This window comes from Myotis daubentonii, chromosome 18 (genome assembly GCF_963259705.1).
Source record: "Myotis daubentonii chromosome 18, mMyoDau2.1, whole genome shotgun sequence".
In the NCBI taxonomy this organism is placed as follows: Eukaryota; Metazoa; Chordata; class Mammalia; order Chiroptera; family Vespertilionidae; genus Myotis; species Myotis daubentonii.
In genome coordinates, this window is record NC_081857.1 from 37,759,422 (window position 1) to 37,784,251 (window position 24,830).

General features: G+C 57.4%; 2 protein-coding genes across 4 annotated transcripts in view; one reads left to right on the forward strand and one right to left on the reverse strand.

Moving 5' to 3' along the window:
• LOC132221370 (acidic mammalian chitinase) overlaps positions 1–24,830 on the reverse strand; it is a 147,592-nt gene that overhangs the window by 35,134 nt on the left and 87,628 nt on the right. The window lies entirely within an intron of this gene.
• Positions 4,378–23,853, forward strand: DENND2D (DENN domain containing 2D). Of its 3 annotated transcripts, none has more exons than XM_059675186.1 (12): positions 4,378–4,543; positions 9,297–9,472; positions 11,190–11,302; positions 12,317–12,386; positions 12,986–13,063; positions 14,237–14,377; positions 15,714–15,862; positions 18,328–18,505; positions 21,589–21,630; positions 22,022–22,106; positions 22,465–22,704; positions 23,356–23,853. In XM_059675186.1, the coding sequence occupies exons 1-12, from the start codon at positions 4,393–4,395 to the stop codon at positions 23,430–23,432; spliced, it is 1,500 nt and encodes a 499-aa protein (XP_059531169.1). In that variant the 5' UTR covers positions 4,378–4,392; the 3' UTR covers positions 23,433–23,853. The 3 variants fall into 3 exon arrangements, with proteins under 3 accessions (XP_059531169.1, XP_059531171.1, XP_059531170.1); XM_059675188.1 differs by lacking the exon at positions 4,378–4,543 and adding an exon at positions 4,717–4,890; XM_059675187.1 differs by lacking the exon at positions 4,378–4,543 and adding an exon at positions 7,958–8,732.

A 24,830-nucleotide genomic window follows, 5' to 3' on the forward strand; every position in this document is an offset into this window, starting at 1 on the left:
GGGCGGGGGGGCATTTCCTATTACTGAGACCACAGGGCTGCCTCTGATACTGTCCCTCTGACTTGGCACTCTACAATTCTAGGTCCTTTCTATCGATAAATGGCCAGAATATGATGGTTAATGAAACAATGAGGTGCAGAGGGACAGGGAAGGTGTGAAGTCAAGGGATTTCCTTGCAATCCAGGCAAGGAGAAGAGAATTTCAATTCAAATTAGTCAATTCAAGTTCATGTGGAAGACCTCTCAGTAAACGTGTTATAAAAGGTTACCGCTTAAAAAATAAAAAAAAGGTGATAGAAGATGCAAGACACGGCATGGGATTAAGAACTGGTCTAGAATGATCTTGGAGTTAATGAGCAAACCTTGTTTTCCTCCTCCATTCTCTCAGACCAAGCCCTGATTCTGAAATGTCAGTTTCCTGTAGTCATGGGACCGAGATGGTTTTTATGTTTCCCTTGGTTGGATGAGAAAAACATGTAGCTCTGGAAATTCTACAAATAAGTAGAGTTTTGAGTGCTGGGCCGCTTGTCAACTCTGCAGATGCCACAGCGACAGTTGGTGGGCTCATCAGCAGTGTCCCATGAGCCTGGAGATAAGGTGCCCATCCGAGTATGAATTAAAGGTTCACTTTAGCTGCTTTGTGACTTTGGGCAAGTTTCTTAACATCTCTGAGCCTGTTTTTCATCTGTAAAGCAGAGATAGTAATACCTACTCAAGGAATTATTGGTAATGCTGATTTGAAATAATGTTTACAAAATGCTTAGCATAGTGCCTGGACGTATAAAGGGCTCAACCCACGAGAGCTATCTGTTTCTTTTAAGTGAATGGCCCAGGAGAACTGAGAAATGCCTACGTTTCCAAGTGTTAGAACTGTAGTTCAGTTCAATAATTCCATATTGGCCATGTGCTAATGTGGTAGTCACAGTGCTGGGAATTTATTCATATTTGTCCAACAGGTTATGCCCGTTGGTGGCTCAGAGCCTTGCACAGTGCCAAAAAGACACCCAAAATTCTATTTGTTCTTTTGCTTCTGAATGTAAGCAAGTAGATACTAAGTGAAAGAAGCCCATCTAAAAAGTCTGCGTGCTGTATGATTCCAATTCTATGGAATTCTGGAGACAGCGAGAGGATTGGTCGGTGGTTGCCAGGGGTTCCCAGGGAGGGAGGGAGGGAGGGAGGGAGGGAGGGAGGGAGGGAGGGAGGGAGGAATGAGAAGGTGGAGCATAGGGAATTTTTAGGGTAGTGAAACCAACCACGTGACACTAATGGTAAGTCGTGTCATATACATCTGTCAAAACCCACAGCACGTATGGGACAAGTGGCCCTAATATAAACCATGGACTTTAGTTAATCATAGTGTGTCAATACACAAATGAAAAATGGCAAAGTAGGGGAATATCTAGGAAGTCTCTCTACTTTCCATTCAATTTTTCCATAAACCTAGAATGGCTCTAAAAATTAGTCTATTAATTTCTTTAAAGTAAGTACAATTTTTGCAATTCAATTTCTCTCCCAGTGCTACCTCCTGGAGAGTAGACTCCAGTCTTCAGGCTGGAATGCATTTCTCTTTCCTGTCCCTAAACTGCTCTGTGTCTCTCTTAATCCCAGCACCTCTATCGTGTCATGTCTTTCCCAAATGTCAGCTCTGCGGGGACAGGGACCATGCCTCATTCGTTTTTGTGAGATCACGTCAGTCTTCTGTTCAGACCTCCCAATGGCTTCCCATTCCAAGAGGGTTACATGTATGACCACACAGTGAACATGCCTATGTATCTGCCACCAGATTAAGAAGTAGGGCATTGCCAGCACCCAGAATCCCTAGGGTATCCTCTCAATTTTAACTTCTCCTTTCCTCTCTAGATCTAACATCATCCTGACTTCTCACACATATACTAGTTTTGCCTATTTTTAACTTTATACAAATGGAAACTTACATTACGTACTTTCGTATATCTAGTTTTTTTGCTCAATTATGTTTGTATGAACTAGCCGTGTTATGTACGTAGCAGTGGTTTATTCACCTTTTACTGCTGTATGGTGCTCCATTGTAAGAATACGCCCAATCCATCCATTCCACTGTTTATAGACCTTGGAGGCTATTTCTGGTTTGAAGCTACTTCAAATACACGATCATTCTTGTACATGGACACATATTTTTTCATCATTTTTAAAGGAAGGAAGTAGTTTAGTTGGGACCACCATAAAAATTAGTTGGGAAAATTAAGGCACAATAATATCCAACCAATTGGACAAGTTTGTCATGGGCAAGTTCTAAACTTAACACAGAGATGCCTAAGACCCAGGTGCAGCCTAGAGAAGGTCCTTGGGGAAGACACGTGCCCTTGTGTGCGGGATGACACAGAGAATAACGGACAGAAACAAACCTTGTAATTAAGCGCCAAATTGCAGAGGCCCAGAGTAGAGGCGACTTTTAGAATCTCCAGGCAAAGACCAGACAGTTTAATACCAGGGCTGGATCCCTCGCTCCTGCTCACCCACAGCCTGTGACCGGAGAGTCACCTGGAGGCCATGCACAGGACGGGGGAGGGAGCTGTCGCTTGCGGGGTTCTACCTATAGATCCTAGACATCTTTCTGCCAGCATGTCTTCTTCCCTCTGCCTCACACGCCTTTTCGGGCTAAAACTGCTGGGAAAAGAGCAACTTCAGAGGGAATCTACTTCCTCCACCCTTCCTATCCCACAGATGCTGGTCTTGAGGCAGGAAGGGACACAAGGCCGTTGCCCAGGGAGCAAGTGGGGTTTATCAGCTGCAGATGTTCCTGCCTGAGGAGAGAAGTCTGGAAGCCAGCGAAGATGGGACGGGTGGAGGAGGAGCTGAAAGGCTGTACTGAGATTTGGAATTAGAAAACAGGGAGTGTGGACAGCTGCAACCATCATCATTATCATCATCATCATCATCATCATCACCATCCCTTAGATTTGGATCACATAAGAGTTTACAAAGAGCGTTCTGTTCCCTAACCTTCACATGTCCTGGGGGCTGGGAGTGGCAGGACAGGGTTTCCTCCCATGTTGTTCATCTGCCCAAGAACACTGGATGATTTGTTCCTTTTTCTTTTCTATCCCACATATCATACAATCACACGGCTTTTGCCCCCCCCCCTTTTTTAAATGTTCACCAGAAGATACATTTATTGATTTTTAGAGAGAAGAAGGGGAAGAGGGGGGGGGGGTAGAGAGAGAGAAAGAAACATGGATATGAGAAAGAAATATCAATTGGTTGCTTCCCGTACGGGCCCAGACCTGGGGATCGAACCCATAACATAGGTATGTGCCCTGACCAGAAATTGAACCCTCAACCTTTTTGGTGCATGGGACAATGCTCCAACCAACTGAGCCACCGGTTGGTGTCCTTTTTTGCCAGGGCGGACCAGCAGACCCTGAGCGACGGATGAATGGATTACTTCGACACAACGTTTGCTGTGAAAGAGAGGCTAAGGGACTGCCTGGCCAAAGAGACCAGGCAGCCTCGATTGCCTGCCTCATTAGGCTTTTATTGCAGTTTTATCTTTTAGATACAATCAGTAGGGTGAGTAATCTGGGGAGGACACATGCGTTTGCATTGTCCTCTAGGCAAAGGCACCCAAAGATTAGGCATCAGGATTCCAGTAAACCCCCCGGGGTTCTGCATGTGCACAGACTAATTTGGAAAAGTCATGGAATAATTAGGGGCACCGCCTTCGACACTCCCCGCAGTCTCCTCTAAGTCGGAATTCCCATAAACAGGGCAGGCGGCCTTCCACACACTCCCCTTTTCTCAGAATGTCCTCCTTACCAACTTTCCAACCGAGTCTTGTGTGCTCCCCAAGACTTTCTCATCTGACTTACTTCACTTAGCGTAATACTCTCCTGACCATCCACGTTGTCATAAATGGCAAGATTTCATCACCTATAGCTGAGTAGTATTCCATTGCATGTATATACACCACAGTTTCCTTATGCAATCATCCAACGAAGGAGAAAACAAACAGACAAACAAAAAGCCAGACTCGTAGATACAGACAACAGAATGGTGGTTACTAGAGGGGAAGCGGTGCCTGGGGAAAAGGAAGCGAGCAAAGGGGGTCAAATATATGGTGATGGGAGCAGAGCAGACTTCTTCGGGTGGTGAGCGCACAACAGAGTGAGTATATGTAGCTGTGGAATTATAAGGCTGCACATCTGAAATGTATATGCTATTATCCAATGTTAGTCCAGTCAATTAAAAGCAAACAAAAGGAGCAGGCTGCTGAGAAGGCGGGGTCAGGACCCAGGCCGCATCTCCAGGAGCCCGTGGCCCGGTTCCCCTCGGTCCGTTACGTGGGGAAGTGGAAGAGGCTCTGAGCAAGGCGGGCTCACACGGCCCTGCGCCCCGCGCGGGCAGAACGACAAATATGGCCAATGATCTGGACAAGGCAGTTGCAGGGGGAGAGACGGAGCGATTGGAAGGGTTCAGCCAACGAGCTCCCCGCTCCTGGGGTCAGTGGGGAGCCGCCTGGAAGGTGCGCGGGTGCCCACGGGGCATTCCCGGCTGGAGCCGCGGAGGTAGGCGCTGGCCTCCCCGGGACCCGCGGAGGGTGGGAGCGGGGGTGGCGCCGCCCCGTCGGGACGCCTACGAGCGCCCTCTGTCACCCCACGCGGCCCGCCCAGGTGAGCGGGAGGGGGCGGGGGGGTTGGGCCGCGTCCGGAAGGTGCGACGCCCCGCCTCGCCCCGCCCGGCAGGTCCCCGCGGCCTCCCCCCGCGCGAAAGTGAAAGTGTCGCCCCGCGAGGTCCGCAGGGGGCGGGGCGGGGCCGGCGCGGACCTGGGAGCGGGCGCCGGGCACCGGAGGGGCCATGGATGGGCTCGGCCGCCGCCTCCGAGCCAGCCTGCGACTGAAGCGCGGCCGCGGGGGTTAGTGCCGGGCGGGGCGCGGGGACAGCGCGGGGACAGCGCGGGGACGGGGCCAGGACACCGGCTGACCGCGGCGGGGGCCGGGCCGGGCGGCGCGGAGGGTCGGGTCGGGTCGGGTCTGGGTCCGGGTCCGGGTCCGGGTCCAGGTCTGGGTCTGATCCGGGTCCGGGTCCGGGTCCGGGTCCGGGTCCGGGTCCGCCGCGCACTCGGGTGGGCTGGGCAGCTCAGGTGCGCAGGTGGGTGGACGGGGCCGGGAGCCGACAAGGTCGGAGGTCAGGGAGTTGCCAGGCACCAGGGGGTGCAGGGGGAGGCGACGGGGCAGAGGAAACGGTGGTGGGGCCCCGGGGCCACGTGTCCTTCCAGCCAGGAAGCTGGTGGTGAGACCGCAGAGCGCCGGGAGCGCCCTCCCGGAGACCCCGCCTCAGCCCCGGGCCCCCGCCCCGCCTCTGCGCCTCCAAAAGCCACGGAAAACTGGGCTCCCCGACGCCGTGACACCCCCGCCCCGGGGCCGGTGGAGAGCGTGGCCTAGAGCAGAGCTGGGGTGGCGCCTTAGCGGGAACCAGGCAAGTCCCGCCTCCCGGAGCCCCTGGGCAGCGAAGTGGGGGTCATTCCTCCGCGCTGCGGGGAGTCACATTAGCGTCGTGCTCCTCCTTCTCAGCAGGACCCTGAGCTCGGGAAGGAAGGCGATTAGGAATTCATTCTTTTTTTTTTTTTCATTCATTCTGCAAACACGTATTGCCTCTTCCACTCGCCAGAACCCTCAGCTCCCCTGCCCACAGGTCCGCTGTCCGAGGAGAAGGGAGCTGGGTGGACAGGGCAGCCCACCGCTCTAGCGCTGGCACATCACCAGGTTGAGTGAAGGAAGCCACGTTCCCAAGTGCAACCCCCAGCGTCGGGGAGACCTGGGGGTGAAGTCTGCTCCTGCCATTACCCCTGCCCTCCACCCCAGCCCTGGCTGTTCTCCCGAACCATGGGGTTCCAGTATCTGTCATTTCACCCCAACGGAGGCAGGGAGGTCAGAGACCACGGGTGGGGACAGAGGTCGGGAACCTGCAGTGGCCGGGCTGAGTGCAGGGTGGGGCCGCTGGCCTCTCTTCTCTGGTCTCCCTCAACCCGGAGACGTGGGTGTGGAGGAACGGGGTCTGCCTGGCCCCCCAGACAAGGTGAGGCTCATGCCGGGAGGAGCTTCTGGGAGGTTGAGGGGCTGGAAGACTAGCAGCCAGGACTCCTGTCCCGAGGCCTGGCCACCTGTCAGGCCAGGAGAGTGTGTCCTCATCTTGCCTGCCTGCCGTCTGTCCTCCGCCTTCCTGGGAGTTACCCTCCCTGCAGGGCAGTTGTGTGGTAGGAGGGTGTGTGTATACACACACACACACACACACACACACACACACACACACACGGATGTGTCAATCATGCTGGCGGGAGGAGTGGCAGTGGGGGTGGTCCCGGGTTCAAGGCAGATGAGCTAGAAGAGGAAAGGCCAGCCTTTCGGATGCAGGTTTCAGAAACTCCCCTCACCTATATTCTAGTCTTTTCTGGGACTTTCCTCAGATGGCTGTGGGCGGAGCTTCCTGGTGGAGGAACAAGTGTAACCAGACTCCTGACTTCCTTAGAAAGGGTGGCTCCCTCCTCAATGAAAAACCCGGGATAATCATTCCTCTGGGGATTAAGTGAGGTGACCTGTATGACACGTGGGAGTCTGATGGATGTTCTCTCTCCGGCTGGTAACCCCCTTGGAAAGACAGGAGAAGGCCATCTCTTCTGAGTTTCTTGGGCCTCAACCCCAAAGGTCTAGTCACTTTTTGGCTCGTTTATGAGTTTTGCTGTTCCTTGGGCTCTCCTAATAGAGCAGGAACGAGTGGTCTGTAAACTGCAACTCAAATGATTTGAGGAAAGGAGTAATTTCCTGAGGTTCTGGAAGGATCCGTGAAAAGGTGTGGATTCTCAAAGTCGGTGGAGAACACGAGGCATCCCACTTTGGTGTGCCGTTCTGTGTGTGCCGCGTCCAGAGGGCGGGAGCACGGGCACAGAATTCTCACCATCCCCACCCCCCGCGGATTCTGTTCATAGTCTCTGGATTTCTTTGTGCCTCGGTTTCCCCATCTGTATCAGCAACATGCTTGTTCCTCAGACAGATGGTGAGGATTGTACAACAACAAGTCTGTGCAGGTTGCGAGCAAGGAGTGGTGAGAGAGCGCGGTGATCTGGGTCACTGTTCTCACCATTACAGTATGCGTCACATCCTTATTGACTGTGACGGGGGCTCGCCCCAGGAGTCATGGCTGGGCCACCGAGTGTGGCTTCTACTCGTCAGACGAAAGCCAGGTTCGAAGCTCTTCTTTATTCCAGAACCCGCTCTCTTCCGGAGGACTGCTCATTCTCCGCCCGAGTGGCAGACTCTGGCATCTAACCCTTTGGCCTCCTGGCTTCTGTTAGACGCAGCTGCCTGGCCAAAGTCCTTGTCTCTTACCTCGTACATGTGCTCGCTCAGGGGTTTATGCAAGACTTCTAGGTGACTTAGTGCTACCCTTTCTCTCCTTCCCAGACCCCAGACACAGCCTCCAGGCACCACTAGGGCCCCAGGGGCCAGCTGCTCTGCGTTTAGCTTGAGCAGAACACTTGACCTGGCCCAACAGGGAGCAAAGGCTGAGCAGGCCTGGCTGGCGTGGCTTAGCGGTTGAGCGTCAACCTCTGAACCAGGAAGTCACAGTTTGATTCCCGGTTAGGGCACATGCCCAGGTTGTGAACTTGATACTCAGAGTGGGGCATGTAGGAGGCAGCCAATCAACGATTCTCTCTCATCATTGATGTTTCTCTCTCTCTCCCCCTCTCCCTTCCTCTCTGAAATCAATACAAAGTATATTAAAATATAAAAGACTGAGCAGGAGTGGGGGTGGGGGCGGAGTTCCCCCAGGTGCTCTCTACTATTGCTGGTGGGCCAGTTCCCTCCTGCAGGCCTGGAGAATGTCCTGAGTCAGCGCTTTCTATTTGCAAGAGGGATCCTTTGCTGGGACCCTCCGGGAGGTGTTGCAGGGGGAAGAGATGATCTGACGCAGATCTGGACCGTCAGGAGCTCTGCGGCTCAGACACGGACTTTGCTCTCTGCTCCACCAGCAGGAGAGGAGGCTTTTAGGTGTGTCTTGATGTCCAGGTTTCCCTCCTCCTGGAAGCATCTCTCCTATTGGATGTCACAGGACGGACGTAGTGGCATGCTGGCTGTGGGGGTGTTTGGTCCTGGAAGTTCCAGGTGGCCTTGCAGGGGATGGGGCTGCTGTTGACCCAGTTGTGAAGTGAAAGGCCACAAGTCAAAGTTCTGGGGATAAAAGGCCCAGGAGTCCCCAGTGCCCGCAGCCTGATGCTATCTCGCATTCTTCACTTGACCCAGATTGTAAATAAGCCCATTGTACAACCTCCGGCCCAGAAGTCAAAGCCCTGAGCCCAGAAGCAGCTGGGCCTTGGAGGTGTTTACTTACGACCTTTTGTCTCACCACACCCTGGGGCTCCTGGGAGGAGCTGAGGTCTGAGCAGCGTGCCAGGATGCTGCCTGTGTCAGTGCGGGCTTCCTGCCTCCTGCCTGGGTCCCGTCACAGCCGGCTGGCTCACCCATTGGGTGCCCGGGATGGAAACTGCTCTCCCTCATCTGGGAGACAGCGTGGGGCCTGTCTGCCTAGCGCCGGGGTCGGAAGCTGAAGCAGCAGCTCTCTCCTGGGGCTTTCTGTAGCTGGTCGCTGTGGGCGAGGGCAGCCAGCGCTCCATGCCCCGCAGGCCCGGGACGATGGCAGGACCAGTGGTAGGCGGGATGCTCAGGCAGCTCCACAAATGGCGGTCCCGAATCCCACCAGGTCTGGACTGGATTCCTTTTTCCCACGGGTGATTCTCCTCTCTGGGGCTGTTTCTTCCTTGAAACACTTCTTTTCCTTCTTCCTTTTATATCTCGACCTCCTCCTCCCATGTGACTGCGCTGGGAGGTTCCCCTGCGGGTCTTTAGAGCCTGTCATACCCCCTGGGGGGTTGGTGTGGTCACAGCCACATGGCCCGTGGCCTCTTCTGATGCAGTGAGCACAGGTCTGCTGGGGCATGTTGCAGGTGCTGCGCTGGGCACCCTGAGGGGAGGCAGTGCCCGGGGCACGGGGCCTCCCACGGGGCCTCCCCAGGACATTTCCTCTGCTTCCAAATCAGTGCTTTCTTTTCTCCTGGTGGCTCCGCGTGGTTGCACATCCCCAGGGCCGGCGTGGAAACTACCCAGCTGGCTCTGATCCCATTCCAGGACCTTGGGTGCTGGGCCGGCTCCGGGGACCTCGGCGTGGGCAGGGGGGCCTTGAGGTGCTGAAGCTGCCTGGAGCCTCGCAGTCCCCACTCGGGGCGTGGACCTGTGAGATCCGAGCGGGCCACGTGTCTGGTTTCAGGGTCTGTCCAGGACAGTCCGGGGGAGGCCGCAAAGGAGCCGGAGAGGGCCCCGGAGCACTGCCTGGCCACCTTCGCCGGAGGACAGCATTTCTTCGAATACCTCCTCGTGGTTTCCCTCAAAAGGAGGCGATCGGGGGAGGATTATGAGCCGACGATCACCTACCAGTTTCCCAAGGTAAGGACTGCAAGAGCGGGGGGGGGGAGGGGACAGAGGGTGGGGTGTTTGAGAGGCGACAGGGGGCAGGGGGTGTGTGTGTGTGCCCTGAGCTCGCCCGCTCTTGTTTCCTGTTATCACCCACAGAATCTAGGCCTGGCCTCTTTGTGAGGAGCTGACCTAGGCTCCCTGGCCGGGAATCTAGGCTAGTTCTTCCCTTTGGGGACCTCCTGGTTCTCCCAGATTCCATCCCAGTCACCCTTCTCTGTGGCGAAGCTTACCTTCTGCCTGAGCTCCTCCCAGGCACCCCCGTGGGAAGGAGGGGGTGGGGCAGCCCGTGCTCATGCGCACACACTGGGCTCCTCACTGCCCCTGCCCTGGGCCACAGAGATTTCCTTAACCCTGAAAGTGCGGCTGGTGAGCTGGCCGCTTCTCTTCCGCGAGGTGTTACCTCTGGGACGTGGTCCTCGCAGGAAGCCGAGCGGTCTCAGGGCCCTTCTGTGTTCAGGGGTGGCCTGGCCGCCTTTCTGACTACGCGGATCCTCAGACACTGAAGTCTAACTCGGGTTCATGTAGACGTGGCCCGGGACGGGCTGTTTCGGCCTTGGGGTCCGTCCAGCCAGACCCAGAACAAAGTCCCTGTGTAGAGTGACAGGCAGAGGACCCCGTGCCATGGACAAGCTTATCCTAAGGCTGTGCTAGAGCCTCAAAAGAAGTCCGCCTGCCTGCCCGCCTCCTGCCCCCGCCTGCTGCCCCTGCCCTCCTGCCCTCTCCTGCTGCCCCTGCCCTCCTGCCCCCTCCTGCTGCCCCTGCCCTCCTGCCCTCTCCTGCTGCCCCTGCCCTCCTGCCCCCTCCTGCTGCGCCTGCCCTCCTGCCCTCTCCTGCTGCCCCCTCCTGCTGCCCCTGCCCTCCTGCCCCCTCCTGCTGCCCCTGCCCTCCTGCCCTCTCCTGGGGCCCCTGCCCTCCTGCCCTCTCCTGGGGCCCCTGCCCTCCTGCCCCCTCCTGCTGCCCCTGCCCTCCTGCCCCCTCCTGCTGCCCCTGCCCTCCTGCCCCCTCCTGCTGCCCCTGCCCTCCTGCTCCTCCTGCTGCCCCTGCCCTCCTGCCCCCTCCTGCTGCCCCTGCCCTCCTGCCCCCTCCTGCTGCCCCTGCCCTCCTGCCCCCTCCTGCTGCGCCTGCCCTCCTGCCCTCTCCTGCTGCCCCCTCCTGCTGCCCCTGCCCTCCTGCCCCCTCCTGCTGCCCCTGCCCTCCTGCCCTCTCCTGGGGCCCCTGCCCTCCTGCCCTCTCCTGGGGCCCCTGCCCTCCTGCCCCCTCCTGCTGCCCCTGCCCTCCTGCCCCCTCCTGCTGCCCCTGCCCTCCTGCCCCCTCCTGCTGCCCCTGCCCTCCTGCTCCTCCTGCTGCCCCTGCCCTCCTGCCCCCTCCTGCTGCCCCTGCCCTCCTGCCCTCTCCTGGGGCCCCTGCCCTCCTGCCCCCTCCTGCTGCCCCTGCCCTCCTGCCCCCTCCTGCTGCCCCTGCCCTCCTGCCCTCTCCTGGGGCCCCTGCCCTCCTGCCCCCTCCTGCTGCCCCTGCCCTCCTGCCCCCTCCTGCTGCCCCTGCCCTCCTGCCCTCTCCTGGGGCCCCTGCCCTCCTGCCCCCTCCTGCTGCCCCTGCCCTCCTGCCCCCTCCTGCTGCCCCTGCCCTCCTGCCCTCTCCTGGGGCTCCTACGTGCACCATCGGCTCATCTCCTTTCCTGTCCTTACAGCGGGAGAACCTGCTTCGGGGCCAGCAGGAGGAGGAGGAACGGCTGCTCAGTGCCATCCCCTTGTTCTGCTTCCCGGATGGGAACGAGTGGGCCCCACTCACTGAGTATCCCAGGTAACTGCCGGCCCTGAGACGGGGCCTCTGGGATCGGGGCAGAAGGGCCCGTGTGAGCCTGGTGGTTCCTGCGGCCCCTCACGTGGCCTGTATGCCCGTCTCTTACCAGCTCTCCTCCTGACGGGGAGGGGCTCAGTGGATTCATGTATAACCATCTTGCCTGGGGCCCCGTAAGACCAAGGATCTTGGCCCACGGGTTGACCAGTTACCTCTGAGCAGAGAAGGGCGGGATTCCCTTCCCTCGTGCTGGGAGTGACGTCTCTGGGTTTTGACTCTGCCACTGGCGGAAGCTGGGCTTAGAAGGCCCTGGGCCTCTAAGAAGGTGACGTAGCAACGGCCCTTCCAGCAGGAGCCCTGGGACTCGACTGTCTGAGCTTGAGTTTTGGCTGCACGGCTAGGAGTTGAATGGCCCTGCATGAGAAATGCCCTCTCCACCTCAGTCCCTTCAACTTTAAAGCGGGGATAACCAGCAAACCTACCTCAAAGGGCTGTTTTGAGAATTCAATGAGATGATGCCTTTAGAGGTTGACACCGATAAGCACTTACCCTCCTGGTGCTAGTACCACTCTCCCGACCGGCCTGGTACTAGTACCACTCTCCCGACCGGCCTGGTACTAGTACCACTCTCCTGACCGGCCTGGTACTAGTACCGCTCTCCTGACCGGCCAGCAGCTCCCGGGTCCTCCTCGCCCCCCTCGGTGCCTCCCTGATGCCGCGCGCCTCCCCGTTACACAGTCTAGTGCAGTGATGGCGAACATATGACACGCGTGTCAGAGGTGACACGCGAACTCATTTTTTGGGTTGATTTTTCTTTGTTAAATGGCATTTAAATATATAAAATAAATATCAAAAATATAAGCCTTTGTTTTACTATGGTTGCAAATATCAAAACATTTCTATATGTGACACGGCACCAGAGTTAAGTTAGGGTTTTTCAAAATGCTGGCACGCCGAGCTCAAAAGGTTCGCCATCCCTGGTCTAGTGGGCAAGAGAGTCTCGTGTCTCTTCCTCAGGGAGACCTTCTCCTTCGTGCTGACCAACGTGGATGGGAGCAGGAAGATCGGCTACTGCAGGCGCCTCCTGGTCTGTGCAGCTCAGAACTGTCCCCTCCTCTCTGCAGCCTGCCGGCTCCTCAGGGAGCTTGCCAGGCCTCAGCCGCACAAGCCCAGGCCCCTGGCAGTGGCGGCTGTAGAGAGCACAGCCCAGCACCCGCTGCCATGTTAGTGCCCCCTGCAGCCTGCAGAACAGGGACACGTGGCCCCTCGCCCGCCTACCCAGGGGACTCCTGCAGGCCCTGCCGTGGTCTCTGCTCTCCCAACATCCCCGTCCCGGCCTCGGTGCCGTGGCCCCGGGAGCCCCCAGAACAGAGACCGGGATTTGAACACCTGCTCTGGGCTCTCAGGATTCTCAGTGTTGTCCTCCCTCGTCCCCGCAGCACGCCGGTCCCCGCTCTTTGCCGACCCCCCCTGGTGGCAGCGCCTGCCTGTGAGCCCACCAGCCCCCTCACAGCCACTTTCTTTGGACTTTGGTGGCCGCTCTGGCCTCCTTGCGCCTGTCCAGGCCTTCCTCCATCCGGCCCACCTTTCACCACGCGTCCCCAGCCGCCAGCTCGCGCCCCGCTGTCCCCGGGTGGGCGAAGGCCTGGGGGCTGCGGCCCTGAAGGAGGCTCTGTCCCCCCACAGCCCGCCGGCCGCGGCCCTCGGCTCCCCAGGGTGTACTGCATCATCAGCTGCATCGGCTGCTTCGGCCTGTTCTCCAAGGTAGGGCCGGGGCGGGGTTCCTGGGCCTGCTGGGCCTGTTCTCCAAGGTAGGGCCGGGGCGGGGTTCCTGGGCCTGCTGGGCCTGTTCTCCAAGGTAGGGCCGGGGCGGGGTTCCTGGGCCTGCTGGGCCTGTTCGGCTGCCGGCTGCCTGGCTGCCTGCCCCGCTGCCGCCCCACGGTGCCCTCAGCGCTCAGGGAGTGCCTCCCTGTCAGCGCGGCCAGGCGAGGCCCAGGCGGGAGAACCCAGGCGGAGAGGGGCTTGGGCTGGACTTGATTTCACAGAAAAGTGAGAACCGAGTGCAGGGAACCGTCTCCCCTGCTGAGAGCCCCGGGGTCGCACCCCTCCCACTCCGGTCAGGCCAGAAAGCAGCTGGAGGGGCAGGGAGGAGCTCCGGGTAGGCGTCTGGAGTTTTCCGTGTCTTCGTCTGTCAGATGCATATATGACCCGCGCCTTCCTGTGCCACGGTTGGTGTGAGGCTCGAGCGAGGTGATCTGTGAGAAAGGCCGAGCTCTAAAGAGCCATGGAGACCATTATTATACGATGCTGGGTTCCCTCCAGGGCCTTCCAGGGCCGCAGGGGCGTTGGGGATGCCAGGACTTCCGCTGGAGCTCGCTGAGAGCCACACACCTGAGTGGGATCAGAGGGCCCCTCAGAATGGAGGGGGCGGGTCTTGGTGGCCACGAAAGGGGCTCGGTGTGCTCTGCCCCCAGCAGGCCCCTGGGAGGGTGAAGACAGGGACTCTGGCAGCCTTGCTTGGGTGGAGCGTGCATTCATGGGGGACAGAGGCTGGCCCTGGGCAGTATCCAGCGAAAGGTGGGGGGCAGAGTGGTGCCCAAGCGGAACCAGCCTTGTAGGCCCTCACCCCAACCATCACGATGAACGTGGTGTCAAGTGGATGAGGAGTTTACCCTGCGATGGCTTCCCGGAAAGGTAGCTTATGTTGAGGTTCGGAGAGGGGAGGCATGTGGGTAGGTCGAGGGAGGATGAGAAGGAGGAGGCCAGGAGGAAGCAGTAGACTGGTCTGTGCCAGGGAGGAGAGAGGACCCTTGGGGGAGAGCAAGAGAAGACACGGGGAGATGGGCTGGACCAGCGCGGGACCCTCACACCGGGGCCTCTGCCGCCCTCCCCGTGGCATCCCTTTGAGCCTCACCTCCCGGGGTCCTTTTCCTGCAGATCCTGGATGAGGTGGAGAAGCGGCATCAGATCTCCATGGCCGTCATCTACCCGTTCATGCAGGGCCTGCGGGAGGCCGCCTTCCCCGCTCCTGGCAAGACCGTCACCCTCAAGAGCTTCATCCCCGACTCGGGCACCGAGGTGGGTTCAGTGAAGAGGTGAGACCCGCTCTGGCTGGAGGGGGCAGGCGTCTGCGGCACCGCTCCTCGCAGCCCTGCAGCCCTTCATTCGCTGGTTAACATGCAGACGCACTGAGCCAGGCAGGGGCCGGGTCTGGCTTGAATTATCGTCAGAGCTGAATATCCAACCCACAGTTTCCCATCCGCCCAACCGGCCGCTCACAAGGCCTAGTCCAGGGGTCCTCAAACTACGGCCCGCGGGCCACATGCAAATACAAATGTTGTATTTGTTCCCGTTTTGTTTTTTTTACTTCAAAATAAGACATGTGCAGTGTGCATAGGAATTTGTTCATCGTTTTTTTTTTAAACTATAGTCCGGCCCTCCAGCGGTCTGAGGGACAGTGAACTGGCCCCCTGTTTAAAACGTTTGAGGACCCCTGGCCTAGTCACTCACTATTCAGGCCACCAAGGCTTGTATTTGTAATAAATAAACCACGTGAGCCGAGGTTCCTGGTGCCAGATGGACTTTGCCCCCAGCCCCCAGCCTGCCACTGGCCCCCGTGCCCCACCCTCATCCTCGGGTCTCTGCGCTCTACCTCTACCTGAGGCCTCCATCTGTCCATTTCTTATCACCCCTCCCCGCCCCTGAGTCCCCACCCAGGCCACCCGGGACACACTGTTTTGAGGCAGAACATTGTTTTAAGAATTCCCTGCGGACCCCTATTCCTCTGGGTAATCCGTGTCCCTCTGAACCTTGGCTTCTCCATATAAAATCAAGGTGGGGGTGGGCTGGGCTTTGTCACGTGCTCAGAAAATAAGTAGGGCGTGCGTGCTGGGCCCCGAGCTGCACGATTTCCTGGCTGTAAAGTGGTGACTACAATGAACGTGACCCCTGACCTCATGGAGCTAAAAGTCTAGTTGGGGGGGACGGACGTTCAATAAGGAAACAGACAAATGCATAATTAAAAAATTGTATGATTTGATGAAAGGGAAGAAAACCAGGATGCTACAGAGAAAGGACGGAGAGCACGCATTGCTTTAAGTGGCTAAGGAGAGCCTCTGAGACTAGCGGGGACAAGAACTTGGGAGGAGGGGGGTCCCGGGGGCCTCACCTGTGCAGGACGTCCAGCCAGAGAGAGCGTGACATGCCCGGGGCACAGGAAGGAGGTGGTGGGGAAGCGGGCAGGAGGTGGAGTGGGCTCCGTGAGGCTGGCAGGGGGGCAGGGCCTCGTGGGGCGGAGGGAAACCATGGGTGGGTTCAGCGCGGGAGAGACAGGACGGGGTTCACTCCTGCGGGGACCATGGAGGCCGACTGCGTGAGGCTTCGGTGTGATGACACCCGCTCCGGTTTCCCCAAGTTCATCTCCCTGACGCGGCCCCTGGACTCCCACCTGGAACACGTGGACTTCAGTTCTCTGTTGCGCTGCCTCAGCTTCGAACAGATTCTTCAGCTCTTCGCCTCCGCGGTGCTGGAGAGGAGGATCATCTTCCTGGCAGAAGGTCTCAGGTGCGTCCAGCCACTGAGCGGCTCAGCCGAACGGACTGGCGTCCTCGGGTTCAGGGGAAGGGCCGGAGGGTCCCCAGAGGAAGTCAGGCTGTGGGGCCCGTGTGCCCGCCCTCCTGCCTCCGGGTCTGGACCGGCACTAACCTGCTTCTGCCTCCACCTTGGTTGCTGCCCAGGCCTGAGGAGGCTTCTGACCGAGCTCAGAGAAGGCCAGGAAGTGTCCAGGAGATGGCCCGGGCGGAGGGCATTAGGGTGGGTGCAGATATGACTCTGCTTTTGAAAGGCTCAGGGCAGGAAGGCGTGCAGTGGTATGGAGGTCAAGGCCGTCATCCTTAACGACAAGCACAGCTATCCATTCACTCACGCATTCAACAGACACGCATGTGTGAATTGTGTGTCGGATGCCGAGCCTTCGGGAGGATACAGGCAAACAAGACATGGCCTTTGACCCGAAGGGGATGTAGAATTCTGTTGTGGGTGGAAGCGTAGGTTTTGAATCAGCACAAAGAGGTTCAAGTCCTATTCTTAGCTACGTGGTTCCCTTAAGTTAGCTTCTTAACTTCTTGCAGTCATGATCTTCTTATCGGTAAAATGGAGGAAGCGACTGTCTGTCTCGTGAGGTTGTGGTGGGGATTAAATGAAATAGTTCACATGAGGCAGCCAGCACCCCGCCAAGCACAGATTAGTAAGTGTGAGCTGTTATTCTTTTTTTAAAAAATATATATTTTTATTGATTTCTGAGAGAAAGGGAGAGGGAGAGAGAGAGAGATAGAAACATCAATGAGGAGAGGGAATTGTTTATTGGCTACTTCCTGCAGGCTCTCCCCCGGCCCCGACCCCCCTTGGGGGATCGAGCCCACAACCTGTGCATGTGCCCTGACTGGGAATCAAACCATAACCTCCTGGTTCATAGGTTGACACTCAACCACTGAGCCACGCCGGCCGAGCGGAGCTGTTATTCATAATAATAACTTCGCAGTTGAGTATACCCCGGTGTGTGTTGAAGCGGGGCATTGCCATGTCTTGGCCTCTACCTCTTAGGGCCTTTGAGTCTGAGAAAGACAAGGGGAGACATGACAGGATGGGGAAGGAGAAAACACCATCAAAGAGCTGGTGGTTGGCCTTCTGTTCATGTCTGCGGAGGGAGGATACTGGCTGACAACTCTGGCCTGTCTTTCAGGGAAGAGGAAGGAAAGGGTGTTGGGAACCCAGCTCCTAGGCCAGAGAGGGTCAGGTGGGTGTCATGGCGCCCAGAGGAAAGGAAGCTCGGCCAGGGAGTGGGGCCTGTGGGCGGAACATTCTATAAAAACCAGTGTCCACAGAAAGGCACTAGTTGTGAGCTAGACCTTGAGGGAAGTGGTGTAACCCTTCGCTTTGGAACCAGCTTTTCCCCGCTCAGCCCTGTGGGGAAAGAAGTTTCTGTGTGGCTGGAGCTGGGGTGCTGGCCTTTCCCCCTAAGATTGGTGCCTGGGAAGTGAACGTGACCGCACGGGTCAGCTGGCCGGCCAGGGCCAGGGCCAGCAGGACTTGCCTCTCGGACGTTGACTTTCTCCAGGGAGATCCCATCTCTCCCCACTTCCTTCCCACACCATCTGTCAGATCCCTGAAACACGGGGGGTGGGATGGGTGGAACTTCCAGCTAGCCTCGGCCTTGGCCGGCTCTCTGAGCCAGTCTCTCTCGGGGAGTGCTGGTTGATACCAAGAACTGGAACGAGGTTTCTGCATCCGTGTGTTTATTGGCTCCGGTGTGGGGGGCAACCAGGAGAAATGAGGAGCCATGAAAGCCAGTGGGGGACAGAGAAGAGAGAGAGTGGGCTGTGTGCTTGCGTGAGTGGCAGGGAGTTGGCCCTGCTCTGTGACCAGGCGGCGATTACCCAGTGCTTGGTAGGAAAGGGCAGAGCCCCTCTGCGGGACTTTCCGGGAGGAATTGCCGGGCGAGGTTCCGGGAATCTAGGAATTTCCCAGGCACTCAGCACCCGCCTGGAGTGGCCGGAGAGAGCTGGAGCAGGAAGGCTGGGCCGGGCTGGAGAGATGCGAGGGGGAGACAGGCCTGGCCTCTCTGCTGCCCGGTGTTCGCTGTCTGCCTCCTCGGCTGCACTGCGAACTCCGAGAAGCAGGGCCGCGTCTCCCAGTTCCTGGCACCCACATATTTATGACCCTGCCGAGCGCATAGAAGAGGCTCCATCGGTGATGGGTTCGAGGGGAAGGCGCTTCTCCCCTCTCCGCTCTTTAGAGCCGCTTTTGTTGCTGAGAAGTCTCATGACAAATAAAGGCCCAATGCAGGCCCATCCTGGAGAGGGGCCCGTGCCTCTCCCACCCCTGCCCCTCCCCTCCCAGCTGTGAGAAGTCACAGGGACCAGCATGGCTCCCGGCCGGCTGCACCCGCTGTGGGTGGTGGGCAGCGTGGGGGTGGCAGGGGTGGGGCGCAGGGAGGCCCCTCTAACTCTCGTCCCTGTCGCTATCCCCAGCACCCTGTCGCAGTGTATCCACGCCGCCGCCGCGCTGCTCTACCCCTTCAGCTGGGCGCACACCTACATCCCCGTGGTCCCCGAGAGCCTCCTGGCCACCGTCTGCTGCCCCACGCCCTTCATGGTGGGAGTGCAAATGCGCTTTCTGCAGGAGGTCCTGGACAGCCCCATGGAAGAGGTAGGCGCCAGCACCCAGAGCCGTGACTCGGGGCCGTCGGATCCCAGCTCGGCCCCTCGGGGCGGTGTGATTTGGGTCAGGTTGCTTCACCCGGTTAAGCCTGAGCTGCTGCTTTTGTAAAACGGGGGTGACAGTGTTCCGTGCCCTGGATTCCACGCCTGAGGCCTGACACGTAGTTGATGCTCCGTAAGCGTCAGCTCTCTGCTCCTTTGGGCTTCAAGCATGTAGCTCGTGGAGGGGTCATCTGACTGTCCGGGGCCAGCTGCCCCCCCTGAGCGGGCCCTGGGGGTCCCCTGCCCCACCGGAACGGGTAAGCACAGCTGGGTTTTGCAGCACACAGCCCCTGGAGTTCCCTCACATTCCTTGGACATGAGCTCACTCACGCAGCCCGGCTGAAAGCTGAATCCTGAACAGGCAGAACTTCGGAGCAGGAGTTGTCTTTCTGAGTGGCTGAGAGGTCCGTTGGCAATCAGGGTAGAGCCCTTCGATGTTGTCAGGACACCCCGAACGGGCATTCCTGGCATGCATCGGTCTCCCGTGTTGGAGGGACAACTCAGGACATGTGTCCTGCTTGGAGCTGTCAGGAGGAAGTTTCAGAGAGAGCATGTTACTCACCTCAAGCGAGAAGACCTACTTTGGGGGGTGTCTGCACTGCCTAACCCTGACTGTGCAGACAAAGGGCCAGCCACGGGGAGAGGCTAGCAGTGAGCTGCTCCAGAGGCCTGGAACCAGCCCTCGTGGGAGGACGTCCCCCAGGTGCACGACACCACGGAAGTCCAGAGAGCTCAGTGGGCATCTCCGAGGCCACACAGGCCACGCCGGGCCGGGCCGGGGCACAGGGAGCGGACCCCGAGCCCCTCTTCCACCGCGTGCCGCTGGGAAGGAAAGACATGTTTTCCTTCCTCGCCTCCTGGCCCTCCCAGCCCTTCTCAGAAGTGCTGAGTACACACGCCCTCTGAACGAGCCTTCGCCTTGTGACTCACGGGGACAGAGGGCCAGCCCGTGTGTAGCAATCAGACTTCAGTGTCCCAATACCGTCAGTTATGAAACTTCCTGACACCGCAGCCGGCTTCTCAGCAGCCGGGGCTCCTCCCCGGGGCCAGGCAGGAAGGCTTCCCGAGGCCGAGACCGAGGCGCTGGCTCCTGCCGTCCCGGCCTGGGCCTCTGTCCCGCCTCCGCAGCTGCCCTGTGGAGTGGGCAGGGGCTGCTGCAGGTGTGAGGGGATTCCCTGACCCCCCCATAAGCTCCCGGGAAGGGATTATTTGACAGTAATATACCCCAATGCTAGGAAGATTTGGGGGAACGACATCACAGAAACATTCTTCACCCACCGTCTTCGCTCCCAACCCCCCAAACAAACAGGCTTCCCCGAGTGAAGGTACCGGAGCCCATGTACACAGTGGTTTCAGGCCCGGACTAGTTCACCTTTTCTCCCCTGAGGACGGGTAATTACAGCGCCGGCGCAGTCTCTTGGCACACTTGCCAGTCCCTCTTTTTCCTTTTATTTGGAAGAAGGGAGCACGGGGGGGGGGGGGGGGATCATTCACCCCATTGTCACGAGCAGACTGAAAAGAGGAGCCCAGTAGGCATTTCAGTGACCAGCAGGCTGGGGGTGGGGGGCTGGGGGAGGGGGTTATGGCAAACTGTTGAGCCCGCGCCCAGCCCAAAGGGGGCGGCCGCACTCAGTTCTCTCTGAATGTTGTCCTTTAGAAATGAGAACCAGTGTTAGACTTCCTGACTTTTTAAAAAAATATATTTTTAATTGATTTTTAGAGAAAGAGGAGGGGAGAGGGAAAGAGAGAAACATCGATGTGAGAGTGAAATATCGATCGACTGCCTCCCGTGCGTGTGCCCTGACCGGGAACCTAACCGGCAGCCTCTGGGTGCACGGGATGATGCCCAGCCACATGACCCGCACCGGCCGGGGCATAGACTCCCCGACTTTTGAGGAGAAACCCCCAATCCAAATTTTATGTGAAAGGCTCCATTGTAAACATTGGCAGTGAATTCAGTTATTTGAGAACGCGCTGAGGATCCTAGAAGCAGATCTGCAGGTTGGAATCCAACCAGTGGGATGTCTGTTTGTGTTGTCTGGGCTAGACGGAAGGCCCCTCAGGCGAGTGATGGAGCTGGTCCCGGAGCTCAGGGCCCCCGAATCCCAGGCCCCCTAGTTCCAGCCCCGTGCTTGTCTCACCTGCAGCCTGCAGGCACGTGGTCTCCTCGCTGCCTTTCCTTCTGTCTTCCTGTTGACCCTGCGCTCATTTCCTTCTCGTGCTGTTTCCCGAAGCTCCGAGGGAGTTTCTAGGCTGTTGCAAGAATGGAGAGGTGAAATGACGCCCATCCTGTCCTAAGCTGACCAGGGGGAGGGAGCTGAAGGCGAGAGTGGGGACAGGGGTGCAGTCCTGAGGCCGGGGTCCTGGAGGCGTGGGCTCTGGCCCTGCTGTGTGTGAGCCGTAGGACCTCAGGCAGCTTCTGTGAGTTGGGTTAGTACATGCCCCCCCGCCCCCCAGGACTGTTGGGAGGACTACATGCGACACACGTGCAAAGCACCTACCTTGTTCTACATGTTCCATATTTAGAAGCAATTAGTCTACCCAGGGCTTCATGAAGGGAGTGACTGGCTATGATTTCCTCATCTTGTGTCCCCTTCTAGCTCAGCTCTCTCCCTTCCCTCTTCCTAGACCAGTGATGGCGAACCTATGACACGCGAACTCATTTTTTGGGTTGATTTTTCTTTGTTAAATGGCATTTAAATATATCAAATAAATATCAAAAATATAAGTCTTTGTTTTACTATGGTTGCAAAGATCAAAAAATTTCTATATGTGACACGGCACCAGAGTTAAGTTAGGGTTTTTCAAAATGCTGACACGCCGAGCTCAAAAGGTTCGCCATCACTGCTTTAGACCCTCACACCCTTTCCCCAGGAAAGGAACTGAGGTTTCCAAACGGGAGTGGGGAGAAGGGAGTGTCAGACCGAAACGAGCATTGAAGATGCTACTTGGGCTGAAATGGAGGTGGCGGGGCCTCCGGAGGTCTGTGACGACGGGGGAAGAGATAAAGCCATTCTGTGTTTATTGCAGGTCCTGCTGGTGAATCTTTGTGAAGGAACCTTCTTAATGTCAGTGAGTATCTGGGTTCAGACCCCCTGCAGGCCCACCACCAACTCCATCACTCCCATCTCATCCATGCTCGCTCATCCATGTTGAGCGGGAACCCCTGCTAAGAAGACCTCTCCCCTCTCAGGGGGCCCATGACACAGGAAAATCGCAGGTGACCGACCTCGGGGCCAGGCAATTAGTGTTGGTGCCTCAGAGCAGGGGTGTCAACCAGGAACCACAGGGGTGGAGAGGAGACTTGCTAACACTGGGTCCAGCTGAAAGACCAAGAAACGGCTTCTGTTGTTTCTCACCTATGTGACCAATTATTAATTTGGGGCTGAGTGGGGGTGCAGACACACCCTTCTCTCTGCCAACACCCCACTCACACCTCCTCCCCGACTCTGTCCTTGACTAGGTCGGTGACGAAAAAGACATTCTACCTCCCAAGCTTCAGGATGACATCTTGGAGTCTCTCGGTCAGGGGATCGATGAGCAACAGAGTAAGTCCCAGGCCCCTCTTATTGTGGGGTTCTCCAAGGCCCCTGAGGGCATGGTCCCAACCCTCCCCTTCCAGAACTAAAATGAACCTGCTCAGCAGGCCTGGGCCAGTCCCTGAGGCCTGGATCCCGGGGCGGGTCAGAGATTTCATTCTTCCTAAGCAATGGTAGAGAACCCATACCCAGCCTCCCACCTTAAAGAGTCCCTCAGTAATTATGACCCCCGCCCCACCCCACCCCTACCCCACCCCACCCCCACCCCTGGAGCGCTCAGCCTGCAGTGACAGCCCCTCAAAGGTAAAGGTGGGCCGTTTCATCCTTTGGCTCCTCCCTGAGCGGCGTCTCCGTGTCGCTCTCGCAGCTCCAGAACAAATCAACGAGCATGTGTCAGGCCCGTTCGTGCAGTTCTTTGTCAAGACCGTCGGCCACTACGCTTCCTACATCAGGTGGGAGGCCAACGGGCAAGGCCGCTTCCAAGAACGGGCCTTCTACAAGGCTCTGCCCTCCAAGGCCAACCGCCGATTCGTGAAGAAGTTTGTGAAGACACAGCTCTTCTCGCTTTTCATCCAGGAAGCTGAGAAGAGCAAGAACCCTCCTGCAGGTAGGCAGCCAGCGCCTCTACCCCCTAGGCCTGCGGGATCACTCGCCCTGGCCCTGGGTTGAGGGGAGGAAAGGGCACTTCCCTCCAGAGGCCCCAGGACAGCTGGGATCTCATCAGCCAGTTGGAAAGAAAGAACTCACAGCCTCAGGAAGTGCCCCGGGCTGACACTTTGCAGAAGTCGCTCTATTCATCAGGGGCAGGAGGCCCTTCGCTCCGAGTCTGGGGCTAATTATTCCTTGTAGCCCCTTTGGGGGCTAATGGAATACGGGGTCTCCAGAGGCCTGTGAGGGTGTGGGAATTCCCCACTGAGAATGTGGGTTTAATCGGGGTATAGGGAGCAGACAGGGGATTTTTTTTTCCTTTAAAATTTTTTTTTTAAATTGACTTCAAAGAGAAAGGGAGAGAGAGAAACATCAATGATGAGAATCATAGATCAGCTGCCTCCTGCACACCCCCCACTGGGGATAGAGCCCGCAACCTGGGCATGTGCCCTGACCGGCAATCAAACCATGACCTCCTGGTTCATAGGTCGATGCTCAACCACTGAGCCACACCAGCCAGGTTAGAAAGGGTATTTCTGATCCTCATCCCTGAGCTCATCCGTCTGCCCGGCCAGATTACACCCTCTAACACCTGCTTCTGAACCCACAGGCTATTTCCAACGGAAAATACGTGAATATGAAGAACAGAAGAAACAGAAGAAATCAAAGGGAAAGCCTGTGAAATGAGAACTGTGGTGAACGGGAGTGACTAGACCTCCAGGCCAGTTTTGGACTTTGGCCCCTGCCAACAGGGCAGGGTCAGCGAGGCTCTCAGCCCCGGGACCCAGTCTTCTCCCGAGTCCTGGGAACCCGGTCTTGCTTCGAGCTGGTGTCTCGAGTTTGGGATCCCTGGAATCTGCTTTCTCAAAGCTTCGGAAGATTTGGCCTCTGTGCTCAAGGAGCAGGGCTCACCTTGTGCAGGGGGGACACAGAGCGGAACAGGAGCACAGGTGTCATGGAGACGTAGGAGTTGCTAGAACTGCCCCGTCCCAGGAACCACTATTACAAAATCCTCCAGAGAAAGCAGCTGTGGCCCAGAGGCTCCGGCTTGCCACGTAAAAAGGTCTGTGGACACGGGATAAGAATAAAATGAAAACTTCCTGTGGTTTCTATGTGTATCTTTGACTTCCACTCTTGGGGGAGGAGTAAAGACAGGAATAGATGTGAGAATAAACGGGACCACAAGTAGGGGACCTGGTGCTGGCCCAGAACTGGGCTGTGCTGGTGGCCGAGCTCTCGGGGTCAGCAGCTCCACTGCACCAGGCGGGGTCAGGGACACAGGTGCACTGGCCACAGCGCTGGGACGGGGCAAGCGAGCTCTCCAGGTTCCTGGGAGGAAGGGCTGTGAGCCAGAGGGAGGAATTTGTGGTCTGGGGTCACGCAGGGCGGCAATGTCAGTGAGCAGGAGGCAGGTGTCCATAAATAGGCCTGTCCACCCACCACCTTGTTTGGAAGCTGTTTTCGACATCCTACTTCCTTCTTGCTATTTTGGGAAGCCCAGTTCAACCCTTCAGCTAAAGGTGGAGGGAATCCCACAGTGACATTTTTTTCTCTCTGGAGAAAAGGCAACCGTAGAGTCCGAAGTTTAGGGGTCACCTAGTCCACTTTCCCTCCACACCTCTCCTACCTTCTGCTGAAACAGTGGAAGGGATGGGGAATATTCAGAAGCATTTTTTCAAGAATTGCATTTTTTAGTTTTTATTTTGTGATTCCAGAGAGGAAGGGAGAGGGAGAGAGAGAAACATCAGTGATGAGAATCACTGATCAGCTGCCTCCTGCACGCCCCACACTGGGGACCCAGGCATGTGCCCTGACTGGGAATCGAACTGGGACCTTCTGGTTCATAGGTCAATGCTCAACCACTGAGCCATGCCGGCTGGGCCAAGAATTGCATCTTTTTAGTGTGTGTATATGAGTGTGGCCCTCAGGTCCCTCAATCCTATACAAAGAACACAGATGTCTTTGGAGGGTGGGACAGGGTGAGGACAACAACAACAAAACTATCAGGAGGGGAAAAGAATACAGTTCTCCTGTTTTAAGTTGAATAATTTATACAAAATAGAAAGGTCACAGGACAGAACAACA

Excerpts from the sequence above, each read along its gene's own strand:
- DENND2D (XM_059675186.1), top strand. The coding sequence starts at position 4,393 with ATGGCCAATGATCTGGACAAGGCAGTTGCAGGGGGAGAGACGGAGCGA. Across the intron at positions 18,506-21,588 it reads TGGACAGCCCCATGGAAGAG|GTCCTGCTGGTGAATCTTTG; the intron begins GTAGGCGCCAGC and ends TGTTTATTGCAG. Across the intron at positions 21,631-22,021 it reads AAGGAACCTTCTTAATGTCA|GTCGGTGACGAAAAAGACAT; the intron begins GTGAGTATCTGG and ends GTCCTTGACTAG.